Source organism: Aulonocara sp. 'chitande type north' Nkhata Bay, linkage group LG8 (genome assembly GCF_057382095.1).
Source record: "Aulonocara sp. 'chitande type north' Nkhata Bay isolate Kocher_YH1m ecotype deep benthic linkage group LG8, A_spYH_male_GT1.1, whole genome shotgun sequence".
Lineage (NCBI taxonomy): Eukaryota > Metazoa > Chordata > Actinopteri > Cichliformes > Cichlidae > Aulonocara > Aulonocara sp. 'chitande type north' Nkhata Bay.
In genome coordinates, this window is record NC_141351.1 from 18,265,335 (window position 1) to 18,278,406 (window position 13,072).

A 13,072-nucleotide genomic window follows, 5' to 3' on the forward strand; every position below is an offset into this window, starting at 1 on the left:
CATTTTTTGGTACTTTCTTTGAGTCATTATGGCCTGAACAACATAAAATGAACTGACTATGGTAATACCCAACGCCTTATTTTCATTCTTGGACTCACCTTGAGTAGTTTTGCATGATTCACTGTTCAAAATAGCTCTAATTCACTGAGCCTTGGTGCTATTAATCATCAGTCTGAACACTTGCTTTAACTTGCGTCTAATTGGCTGACCCTTACAAACAAAAGGTTCAAACAGCAGGTGGGTGGAGCTCTGTGACCACTTTTTAATGAAGCCTACAAATGTCAATTGATTTGCTTATAAAGAGCTAAATAAATAGGTTACCATCACATATAAATGGCGTTGGGTTGTGACTTAGAAGTCTTGATAAACAGTCTTATTATAAATTCCTGTAACTTTAAAGGCTTCCAAAATGTACATACACACAGCTGCTGTCATTAATAATTGGAAACACTGTCACACTGAGGCATTTCCTGCACGTCAGCTGATCAGCATCAGCTGACTCTCTTAAATACCAATCACATTCAAACATCCGCCGGTAGTCTTCAATAAAGACAATAAGGAGGCCTTCATAATCGGATAACCGGAGCACCACCTGCCTCAAAGTGCTCTTAGGACTCTGTTGGCTGAATTCTGCCCTCCATGTCCCCAGCTCCTCCTGTTCCAGTCTCCTATTACCACATCTGGTAATGCCATCTCATTTCCTGTGCTTTTTGTTTAACACATGATACTGTTGTCATCGCAAAAGCGAGTTCATAATATCCTGTACTTTTGACTCGTGTATCTGTCATTTAGAACAGCAGTCCCCAACCTTTTTTGCGCCACGGACCGGTTTATGCCCGACAATATTTTCACGGACCGGCCTTTAAGGTGTCGCGGATAAATACAACAAAATAAAACTAGTACCGGTACCGAAAAAAAAGAAGATTTATTCATAACACACGTGAAAAGACCCAGGAAAACCGAGTTAACGATAAAAACGATAACAAAATAACGCTGAAAACCGATTAAAAACCCTGAAAACCACACATTTCACACCTGAGCCTCAACTCTCGCGGCCCGGTACCAAACGACTCACGGACCGCTACCGGTCCGAGGCCCGGGGGTTGGGGACTGCTGATTTAGAAGATTATGCTCACTTCGAGCTTCACATTTTTATTCTTGAAGTTAAAAATGAGCAAAACAGGCTCCCTTGTAGTATTTCTAGTCCATGCTATAGTATCTAAGTGACTTTAGTCTCTAAGGCGGTTGATTTGCAGCATGATGCTATCATTATATATCACGCACAATTAAAGTTTTGTGGATTTGAATTAGGTGATACTGCCATGAAATTAAAATTATATGATGTTTTTCTAAGGTGTGATACAATAATGGAAAAGTCATAAGCCACCCCTCTTTCCTTTATATTTTAAATCCAAGGAGCAAGAATTTCCTACTATTTTAAAGAGGTCTTGAGTAGTTCTCCGGGCTCTCCAGAGGTTTTTCAAAGTTTATCTTCTAGACGTCGGCTGCTACTCCACTCGTTTTCAGTTCAGTCCTTGTACCTGACCATTTTCATTTTTTGGTTTGTTTAACCACTTAACACTGACCTTTAAATAATTCAAGCATTAAAAAAAACATACTTAAAGGATGAGACCATTTAAAGTCGACACATAACAGAAAACATAGCAGGAAACCAATTTTGAAATGTGTTTTTAGGAACAAACACATAATTTGTTCCCATTTCTTTAGATGAGTCTATAAAATACAGCAAAATAAAGTAAAAATGTATCTTTGCAAACAAAATGATTTCCAAAGAGCCAACAGCTGAAAACTTGGCATATCATGGCATGCTGTGTGTCCTCAAAGAAAATTAAGGAAGTTGGACAATTGGAAGACAAAAGAAGTGGCAGGCATGAAAAACCTGTCTGCCTTAGGTGAACAGTATCTGAAATTCATGTCTTTGAGCGATAGGAAAAAAAGTCCAGTAAAACTACTAAAAGAGGTCCCGAAAGGAGGTCAGGGGACAGGTACAAAAGTGAGCTGCTACAATAATCTGTAAAGCATAGTGGAGGCTCTGTCATGGTTTTGGCTGCATTTCAGCCAGTGGTGTTGGGGATCTTGTCAGAATTGATGGAACTATGAACACGAAAAAGTACAGTCAGATTTTCATCCACCATGCAATACCATCTGGAAAGGCTCGAAATATATCAAATTGAGGGATGGCTCACAACTTTTGAATAGTTCTTAAGCTACATACAATTGTAGCCACACTACAATTTTTTGCTCTACCTTCCCAATGCTGATTTTATTTCTCAAGTTTAATCATCAACTGAGCTCTGCTCCAACACTCAAACCTGCTCTGAATTCTTTCATTAAATGATGACTTTCAATAAACGCCCTTCGTTTTAATTCCCCCTGCATCAGTGATGAGTTTGCCTTTTGCATCAAATCACAAATATCGGAAATGCTTCAAAAGCCTGTTTTGTTGTCTGGTTCCTAGGATCATATTCATACAAGTGCAAACCTCAAACTTGTCCCCACCGCTAGACCTTGAAATTGAGTAATGTTTTCTTTTTGAGTGTTTTTTGTATATTGCCTTATAGGGCTACTGGCATAATAATAACAACCATGCTAAATTTCTCCTGTTATTTGAATATTTAAAAAAAGCAAATTCCTTCAAAGTTACAAGTCAACACAAAGAGGAGACATTGTCTCCCAAAGAAAACACTGCTGCTAAACTACCTCCAATCCCTTGTTTGCAGTCCAGGCTTTTCTTCTATGACTTATCAGTGTCACTATGTAACACATTTCCATAACGCTCACGTAGCGGCTAGTTTGGCACAGCCTCAAACAAAGAATAAGCAGCTACCTTGCACTCCGGCCTCTTTATTTGCTTGCCAGAGTCTGTAACTATAAAACGTCTCAGCTACAAATGTTCTGCTGTTGGCAGTCAGAATGAACATAAGAGTCTTCGTGCACTCACAGCAACCAAGGAACTAAAGAATCAGTGCATTACTTTGATTTTTTATGGAAGTTTCTCTGCAATAAAATGTCCAAATGCTGAACATTAGCGTTAGCTTTGACTGTATGCCCACTGAACAGAAGCTAGAGAATGTCAAAATGTTAGAGTTGAGTGCAATCAGAAACTGCAAAAATCTTAGGAGTCAGCAAGAACTGTGTGAATTATTTCTGCTAAGCCACAACCTCAACTCGGCTGGCTTTATTCTTAGCGTTCCCTGATGGTGAATACGTGAAAAATTAGAAGGATCACTTCCACCTAGTTTCAAGGAATTAGGCTGGGAATTTTCAGAATAATCTTGCTGACAGACAGACTAAAGGCAGCGGAAACACCTCTTCACTGAAGCTTGAGCGTCCACCTCGACAGGATCAGAGTGACCAGTAAAGCATGCTGACCTGCACCATGGCATATTTAGCATACTGCGTCTGTTTGCACACACTAAATATTTTTCTTTACTATTAAGTAGTGTGGCGTGCTACAGCAGTCTCTACTTGTTCAGGGTCAGATTCTGATTCAAGCAGGTAGTGCTGAACTCTGACATCAGTACAGGTCCTGCAGCAATGTGCAGTGTGAAAAATCTTACTTTACTTTCACTTCAGCTGTATAACTGCAGGAAAACCAATGCAAGCGTATGATAAAAAATATAACTTTGCAATCCATACAGACATGTTTTGTTTTTGATAAGAGTCATGTAGAAAACGCTGCACATCTACAATCTTAATTTTGCTCTTCCCTACCACTGCATCACACACACACAAGCACACGCACATGTGCACGCTGATGCCTGATGAGTGAACCCATGTTTCTTTTTTATCAAAGCCAGCATTATCCATACATCCTTTAGCTATGATATTTTTTTACCTGTGTTTACACAATGAAAAGTTGCTGAACATGCGCTTTACCTCGGAGCACCTCGCTCATTATACTACATAAATTGATACAGAAAAAAAAAACACTGATGCAGCTGCTGTCACACAGCAGCTCCACTGCAGCAGCAGCAGCAGGAGGTTAACTTCTTTGCCCAAGGGGCCTTGAGGAGCAGGAGAGAGAGTATCTCACTTAGTATCGATGCACAATAGCAGTAAGACACTATACAGAACAAAGAGCAAAGCTTTTTTTTACAGCTAGCTGCTGAATGGACTGGTTGACATTTTTTTTTTTTTAATGTTAACAAGATCTTAAAAACGTGATTTATAAATATTCATGAAATAAATGAACATAAATGAATAAATAATATGTGATAATGGTTTGTTTCAGTGTAAAAAAAAAAGAATATTTTTGGATTTCAGGCAGAAAATGTAGGGCTCTGTAAAAATAAAATGTTTCCCTATTAGAGACGTGGCATTTGTACATTTTTACATTAAAAAAAACTAAAATAATTTCTGCAACAATAATGTTTGGTTGCAGGATAACTGCTGATGAAGCAAGTTGTAAAGCTGAAATCTGATGTCTAATTGTTAATCTCACCTGCCAACAGACAGTTAATACAAGCAAAAACGCCCACATGAGCACCCCCCCCCACACACACACACAGACACACACAGTAAAGTACTGCCAACTGCAGCTCAGTTCTTTAACACTGCCTCAGTTTATCCTCACTCATCTGTGTCCTGCTAAAAACATCCTCTCCCCATTCTGTGTGTGCATGTGTGTGCACATGTGTGTGTGTCCTTGAAGTGGCCCACTTCCTTTGGTGCTGAAGCTGCACTGCATGCCTCTGTTGAGGCATTTTCTTTATTTCGCAAAAAAAAACAAACTATATGTCCTTCACTTTGTCTTTTCATCTCTCTCCCTCTCCCCCCACTCCTTCTTTGCTCTTCACAAACATTCTGTTCTTTCTTCTTACCTTATTGGACTCTTTAATTCCTTTATACCTCTGAGCGGCATCCCCTTCGGTCTTCTCCTTGGTTTTTTCATACTGCATACTCCTCATCCCTTTCTTCTCTACTCCTCCTTCAGCAACTTTTCCTCTTCACATCTATCCCTCTGCTCTCTCCGACTCTCCCTAAGCTTCTGCCCCGCCACCCCCCTCCCTCTTCAGCTAACTTCTCTCTTTTCTTACTCTCTCTCTCTCTCTGTCGCTCTCTTTCAAGCCAGTACTCAAGAGGTATTTACTGTGTGTGTGTGTGTGTGTGTGTGTGTGTGTGTGTGTGTGTGTGTGTGTGTGTGTGTGTGTGTGTGTGTGTGTGTGTGTGTGTGTTCATGTGAGGGCAGGTATGTTTGTGCCAGCTGGAAGTCTTGGGAGGAGGGAAGCAATCTTTATGTGTGTGTGTGTGTGTGTGTGTGTGTGTGTGTGTGTGTGTGTGTGTGTGTGTGTGTGTATGTGTGTGTGAGGAGATGCAGCAGCACAGCATAAGCATCCACATACTCAGACTGGATGTCCACACTGAAGCCAGACGGTCAGCCATGCCAAAACCAACCGAAACACGCAAACCCTCGTTAATATGGCACTAATCTCATCCCCGTCGCGCTTTAAGAGTAATTTACTGCAGGCTTCATGAAAGTGTGTGTTAGCATTGTGCATTATGTCCTAAATGTGAAAATATAGACACAGATGTTGAAAAATGAGTTTTTATATAAGAAAGTAGTTGCTATTTTTTGCCAATAGTACACAAACTTAAACTGAAACATTTTCACTGTAAAGGCTTTCAGAGAAACACAGATTTGGAGAAATAATCACCTGTATTTTGTGCTTTTCTTACATAGAAGAGTGAGTTGTTAAGCAGCCAGAAAGTATTTGGAGCTGTGTAATTTATTATTCTTTATCACTATAGATAAAAATGCAGCTTTTCTTACAGAGTCTACATATTTTAGAGGAAGGTAAATGGAACAGCAGACAAGTTAAAGTGACAGATAATCAAATAAAGTCAGATTTTTTTTAACTTCTAAGAAAACCTACGAATTTAGAGCACTTGAACTAGTGTGACAATTACTCATGCAGGTGGATTAAGATCAGGTGCCATTGAATACTGCTTTAGTCGTAAGAATCTCCATGAAAAACATTTTAACCCCTAAAACTTTCTGCCCAGAAAATGCTTGTGCATGTGTTTATCTGACTGACCTGCAGGGCGCTGTTGAGGAAGCAGCTGTTCTGTCCCGGCTCGTTGCTCAAGCCTTTGCTGGGTGCGATAGAGGTCATGGTTCTCGGGGTCACCAGCCCCTGCACCCCACCTACCGCTCCACCGCCCGACGCAAAGTAGTTCCTCTTCCACGACATCACTACCTGGACGCCCCCGTTTCCACGACAAGGCGGAGAAGGGGCGGGGCAGCAGACCAAACAACGGCCTCTATGTCACTCCCATGAGAGAGAACGAGGGAGAATGAGAGAAAAGCAGAGGAGGACAAAATGGACGGAGGAAGAGGAGGGAGGTGGCGGCCGTAGATTGAAGAGACGCGGTGTGTCTTAGACGGGGATTTGGCACCCATACAACCCTGCCCCTCTCCAGCCGTGTTTTTACTTTAAAATCTGTCCACTTGCATGAGCCAGCGGTTGGCTTTTTGTTTTTCTGTTTTTAGCTCCTCGGATTTAGCAGTTTGTGTTTAAAGACATGAGAACGTTTCCAAAGCGTCCTTTGGCAGATTCTGTCACATGGATTAGACAGCGCTGCTGCTCCCATGTGGGGACTCCGTCGATGCTTTCTTCTCCTCTTTTACTTTGCCTGCAAGACACAAAGACCAACCTGTTAGGACTCTGCACACACAACAACGAGCAACAAGAACCTTTAGCAGGTTTACCAACAGGTACAACTGTGGTACTAAATCCTGTTGACTCCATAGACAGAGTGATGTTCCTTTAGTACCAATGCAGCTGAAAAAAAATGACGAGGACTTGTAAAGACTTAAACAATAAACGCTGTTCCAGGGTGTTAACCAGATAAATGAAAGTGAGACTGGTCTACCCCTCCTGAGAGTTTGTTTGGCAGATACAAGAATATCACTGATAACTATTCCCTCTATTGCCTTTATACTTATTACAACACGCTAGCATGGAAACAACATGAACAAGTAATCACCACATTCGATCACTCAAAGCAAAACTGCAACTTTAACCTAGATAGCAGCAACATTTGGTCCTAATCAGGATACTTTGGCACTTTGGCTCAGACTTTGAGACTAGATGTGGCCCAATAGTCACAACATACCAACCCAGTCTCATGGGAATAGTCCCACGTTTTGCCGCGATATCAGGTTGAACACACCTATTGTCTTGCACATGTTAAGTAGATCCTTTGGGTCACATGGGTTGCAGGTTGGGAACTCTGCAAGACATTTACAACCAATTTTTGCAAGGCCATATGATGTTGGAGGGTGAACTTGGTCTATAATTATGATTAAGTGGGTGGTTTGTGTCAAAGTATCATACACATGATTGCCAGGACTAGGTTTCCTAGCAGAACTCTGCGTGGTAACAAGATGATTAATGTCATTCCCTTCACATGTCAGTGGTATCAATGTAATGGCGGATCACTGTATACTTCTGAAATCTGTCTTGGCCTCTTTTATGGCATCAACACATAAAAAAGGCAAAATAAAATAATGAAATACATTTAAACCAGCAAATTTTAAAAAGGCGGTAAAGGCTGTTGCTTTGCCATCATGTAAACATCATACGAACACAATAATATGAGGGAGGGTAGCAGTGCATCAGTGGTAGGACACAGGAAGAAATCTGTTATGTCATTTCATAATCAGTACTTAGGGACATTATCTGGAGCTTATGCTGGTTCAAGCATCAATATGCACGGCTTCTAAACATGCGTGTGTGAGATGATAAAAAAAAGGCAATCTGTGTGTTTGTTACTCTACAATATGTGTGCGTGGGTGTGTGTGTACATGAAGTTGCATAACACCACAGGGCAGTAGCTAGCATATCCGCAGTGCCCCCTCCACCCTCCCTCCCTTCCTTCCTTCCTTCCCCTATAGCTTCCCCACTTTTGGCAATGCTCCCTCGCCTGATTGCTGGGTTGCGTTACTGCCACAGCACCCCCTTGGCGAGAGGCCAGAGGGCGCAGGGATGCTGCGGCGAGCAGGTGAGCAGCGTGGGCAGTTGCTATGGCGATGGCCACATGGGATGGGTAACAGTGGGGTGGGGTGATGGGGGGTGGGATAGAGCTTGGGGAGGGGACATCGTGACAAGGATGGCAAGTGAAATGCATCAGAGCGAATACAGAAGGAAACATTATGCAACTGTTAGGCAGCAACATTGTCAGTTCATCCACTTGTCACAGTCACAGAGTTCTACTGCAAACTCTATCTATCTATCTATCTATCTATCTATCTATCTATCTATCTATCTATCTATCTATCTATCTATCTATCTATCTATCTATCTCTCTCTTATATACGTTTATCCGTTAACAAACAAATCCAAATTGCCTGAGGATTTAAAAAGGGATTTGGTGTGCCATTTTTTTCTCTACAGCACAGCATTCTGAGCTTCTTTCTCAGCATACAGTGTGCATGTGTGTGTGTGTGTGTGTGTGTGTGTGTGTGTGTGTGTGTGTGAGTGTGTGTGTGTGTGTGTCCCGCTGAGCCTGTGTAGAGTGTGTGATCACACATCCTCTCTCTGACTGCACCCTACAGCCCCACACAGCCGAGATCGCTCTGGCAAGCCTTCGCACAAGTGCTGTTTATGCGTGTGTGCATGTGTGTGTGTGTGTGTGTGTGTGCTCATGCGTTTGTGTGTCCCCACATCTTCGGCTAGTTACCATGGAAATAGGCCAAGCAGCAGGCACGCGGGGGAAAAGCCGAACCATGTGATTTTACAGAGAGACACACTGTGCTGCACTGGTTGAGATAGCGCACACACACTCACACACACACACACACACACTCACACATGGGGCTGGCAAGTGATGATGATGATGTGTATTGATGCTAGAGACTTCCTGGAAGCCAGAGTGAGTCAAGGCACAAGTCATTCAAATTCCCTGACCACGCACTGGCAGGCATAAGGAAACCAGGACCTGTGGATACAGCACAGACAGATGGAGGAGATTTTCCACGTGTGATGTTGAGGTGAGGACACTCTTTGTGTCGTGCACCAAGACACTAACCTGTGACCTCATGTCCGCCTTATCAACTTGGTGGAAGTCAGCGCAACCTGGCTTTGAGCATGAGGCAGTTGTCACAGAGTGAGCAGTCACCTTTTCTCAGCAGTCAGTAGTCATTTTCAGATATCCATCTCTGCCAGCTTCTGATACAAATAAGCAGCGAGGGCTGTAGTGCTCTACTAATAATTTCACTACATTTCTCAGTGGTGTTGTGGTAAGGTTGCAGATTTCTAAATTTAATAACTTTTCAGCGAAGCTTTTTCTTAAGTAGTGCATTAGCATCCATTTTACATTTACAGAGCATTTCAGAAGCTGAGGATCAGCAACGGGTTCTGCTGCAGTCTGAGAGAAAACTAAGGGCCAGATTTCCTGCTGCAGCACCGCAAGTTGGGTTCTGCTGTGAAAAGTGGCAAGGCTGCATGTAAGAGGTGGGAAGATTTTTGTAACTGACCCTGTTGCATATGTATTTCTGGGAGTTCTTTTCTCAAGGCACAAAACTTAGAGAGGACAACATTTAACTGAAGAGTGCAAAATGATTTATTAAGATTTGCGACACGCAATTCTGCTAATTGCACCAATATTTAATGCCACAAAATGGCATATCTTATTTTTTGTGCTTCATATTGAGATGAATTGTCTGCAGCTGGGTTTAGAAAACAGTAGCTTTTATCAATTACCCATAAAAGTAACCCCACCTATGAGTGCTATTTGGGAATCACACTCACATGCTATTTTGCCTTGTTTAGTAAATCTCTCCCTAAAGGAGGATTCGGATGTATAAGTTGCTTCAACATTTTCTAGTGCATGTGCCTGACATTTAGCTGATATTGTTGTTCACTGACCTGTTGTAGGCAGGAACATCATTACAGCATTAGCAGTTGGCATGACCTAAGCCAGCTGCCTGTGTCTTACAGGGTGATTACTCACCACAATGATCAACTTGTACTTCATTCTGATGTCTAACAACAATCTGCAAAAGCCAGTTTCTCACCACAGTCATTTCCACAGGATTGCAGAGAGAAAAAGTAAGTACACCCTTACTGCTTCCATAGAAAGTAGATGCTGGTGTTGATAATAGCGGTGCTGATCTTTAGCAAGTGTGACGACCTTTATAAAAGCTGAGGTTTTGGCAGTTTGCAGGTCTGGAGCATAAAGGTGTGTGTTAACACAAAGGTATGGGGCAAAGACATCAGTAATGAGCTTAAAGAACTAAGTCCTAAGCGCTACCTATCAATGTGGGAAGCGTCGTAAGGCCATTAGAAAACAATTTAAAGTCCACCATTCTCCTTAAAGTTTATCCACAACTGGAAGCCATTCAAGACAGTTGGCAGGAGTGGACCCCGAAGTCTGACTGTGCAATTCTCAGAGAATCTGCAAAATAACAGGTTTCCAGGAGAAAATATCTTTTCTCTAAAAAGAATGTGGCAGAACAACTTTGGTTTGTAAAGATGTATCTGAACAAGCCGCAAAACTTCAAGAACACTGTCTTCTGGAAAGACAAAACCAGAGTTAATATCTTTGGCCATAATGCACAGCACTGTTTGGTGAAAACCAAACACAGCATATCAGTGCGAAAATGTCAAAGCACCTGTCATGCACAGAGGCAGAGGGGTGATGAGTCGCACTTGCTTTGTAGCCACTGATCCTGGATGCCTCACTATCATCAAGTCGACCATGAATTTCTCTGCATGCCAAAGATTCAGAGTGGCTAAAAAGAAAAGTATCAAGGTGTTGCAACGGCGATTGTGATTAAAATAAACTTAAGAGAGCTGAGCTTAAACAAATGCCTTCAAAGCACACAATGATGTAGGAGCGCAATTATTGTACTAGATCTTTTCTCTGTGTAGCTACTTGAATGATATTCATCATCCATTCAATTAAAGGAACAGTTCACTCCTATTTTTGAGAACTGCAAGGAAAAGGCCATCTGCTCCCATCATATACACGAGAAGGCATTCATTTCTATCTCAAAAACTGGGTAACTCACACCAAAACAATCAAGATGAATAAAAAGCACTTTTGATGAATGAAAAAATTGATTTAATAGTAGTTTAACTCTATTGAAATCTTCTGTTCTGTTCAACTAGTATCAACGCTGTTGATGAATGACACCTGAACGCACACAGCTGTCCACTGTCCCATGTAGACCTGTGTAGTGGCTCCATCAATGCCAGCCTCCATTATACTAGCACTAGAACTAATAAACTATTACCACTACTGCCACTAGTGCTGTTAATAATACATTGCTTTCAGTAATAATATTTTTGATGTCCCTTTCTCTTGAACTGTCTCGTCTTCTTCTGTCCTTTATCTATCTTTTACTCTTCTTCCTGTTTTTCAGCTTTACTTCAGCTCATCAAGTGATACGCAGGAGGTTTGCAGAAGTTTATCCAAGGACAGAATCTGACGGATGGATGGATGCCTGTTTGGTCCCCGGTGCACTGTGGAGCCTCGTCTTTGATCCATATAAATGTTAACATTCGATGAAAAACATTCCTCTACGTTCATCTGCTATTCTGTCGCTCTGTCACGTCAACATTTGACACTGTATGGCAAATACAGCAAACTTTTATTGAATTTTCTCTTCTAATCTCAGTCCTGTTCTAAGACTTCTTTCCATCTTTCTTTGCTTTGGGAAAAAAAGTCCACAGCTTCACTGTGGTCTGTATTATAGCCGTTGGGTTTCATTCAAAGTATGTGTATGTATCGACCAGGAAAAACTGAATGGACATATCAACACTTCTATGTCCCTCCTCCCTATTCAGCTAACTTGGGCTTCATTAGTTTTCCAATTAGGAATAAAAATTATTTTATTATTGAGAAGGTCAGGATGGTAATTTTAGTCAAACTGTGGACCCCAAGCCTTTTTAACCTCACATGTAATGAGGTGAGAATCGTCCTTAGAGGGATTTTTTTTTAGTATGTTTAATCTTTAAAGAATTCATGCAAGAAAAAACAATCAAACCAAGTAAAATTACATTAAAAACAAGCAGTTTATGAAGCAGAAATGCAGTGTGCTCCCTTTTGTTTATACCGACAACCTCCAGAGAAATCAGATAATAGAAAATGTTATAATATGGCCAAAATATTAAATATATTAATATTTAACATTAAAAGTCGTGATATTTTTCTGCATCACATTCAAAAACCCTGGGTATTACTACACTGCTATTACCGCTACTCTTCAGATTTTCAGCCACTTCAGTGACGTCTGTATCTGTTGGGTGATGACGTCTGGCCCACAGCTCTCTCAGAGGTGTTGGGATTGTGCACAGAGCCAGTTTGGCTCTTCTACACCCAAGTAGGAAAACTATTAATAGAGCTCACTTTGTGAACAGGGCCATTGTCGTGTTCAAACCAGGCGGTGTCTTTCCCAAACTGTTGCCAAAAACTTGGAAGCAATAAGCGCACTACAATCTGAGCAAATTATACATCAGTAGCTCTTCTGAAGCTTGTGATCGCATTTTACACAGATGGAGTGGCCAAGCTTTAAGTCAGCAAGATTTCGAGTCCTTAAAATGTGTTTAAATTGCTTGGAAATCTGAACATTTGCAGTTTTGTCAGAACTGAAAGAGCTCCATCTGCAGAGTAAGACTGAGTGATACGTTTAAAGGATGCAGAACAACAACATCCATCCATTTTCTTCCACTTATCCAATTTGGAGCCATGGGGGCTGGGGCCTTTCACAAATGTCATAGAGCGAGAAGGTACACCCTGGACAGGTCACCAGTCTGTCCCAGGGCTAATACAGAAAGACAGCTTGTATTCCTCTCTACAGCCAATGTAGACTCAACAAATAATCTAACAGAGAGAACCCACGCACCTCTTAAACAGTTTTAGACCTAAAAATCGAATATTTTTAGGTCTAAAACTGTCTACCATGGCTGACTCCTCTGATTACAAAAATATAATGAAGCAGGGGAAGCTTGTTGGCAAGACTACCTTTGTGTCTGACAAGTCTCTACTAAATGAGCCTGCAGTGACTCTCAGTTTCACAGAAACATCCTATTTCAGTTTTAAA

The 13,072-nt window shown here is 41.5% G+C and overlaps 1 protein-coding gene across 6 annotated transcripts in view; it reads right to left on the minus strand.

Moving 5' to 3' along the window:
• Window positions 1-13,072, minus strand: part of usp54b (ubiquitin specific peptidase 54b) — a 57,711-nt gene that overhangs the window by 40,310 nt on the left and 4,329 nt on the right. For 5 of the 6 annotated variants that reach the window (XR_015130756.1, XM_086304032.1, XM_086304034.1 and 2 more), the window contains exon 2: window positions 6,060-6,657. Coding sequence is in view for 5 of the 6 variants with exons in the window: in XM_086304032.1 (XP_086160158.1) it covers window positions 6,060-6,215 (156 nt within the window). In the remaining variant the exon portion in view is untranslated. Of the gene's footprint in view, window positions 1-4,844; window positions 4,970-6,059; window positions 6,658-13,072 lie in introns of those variants that run through there. The other variant, XM_086304036.1, reaches the window with a different exon arrangement.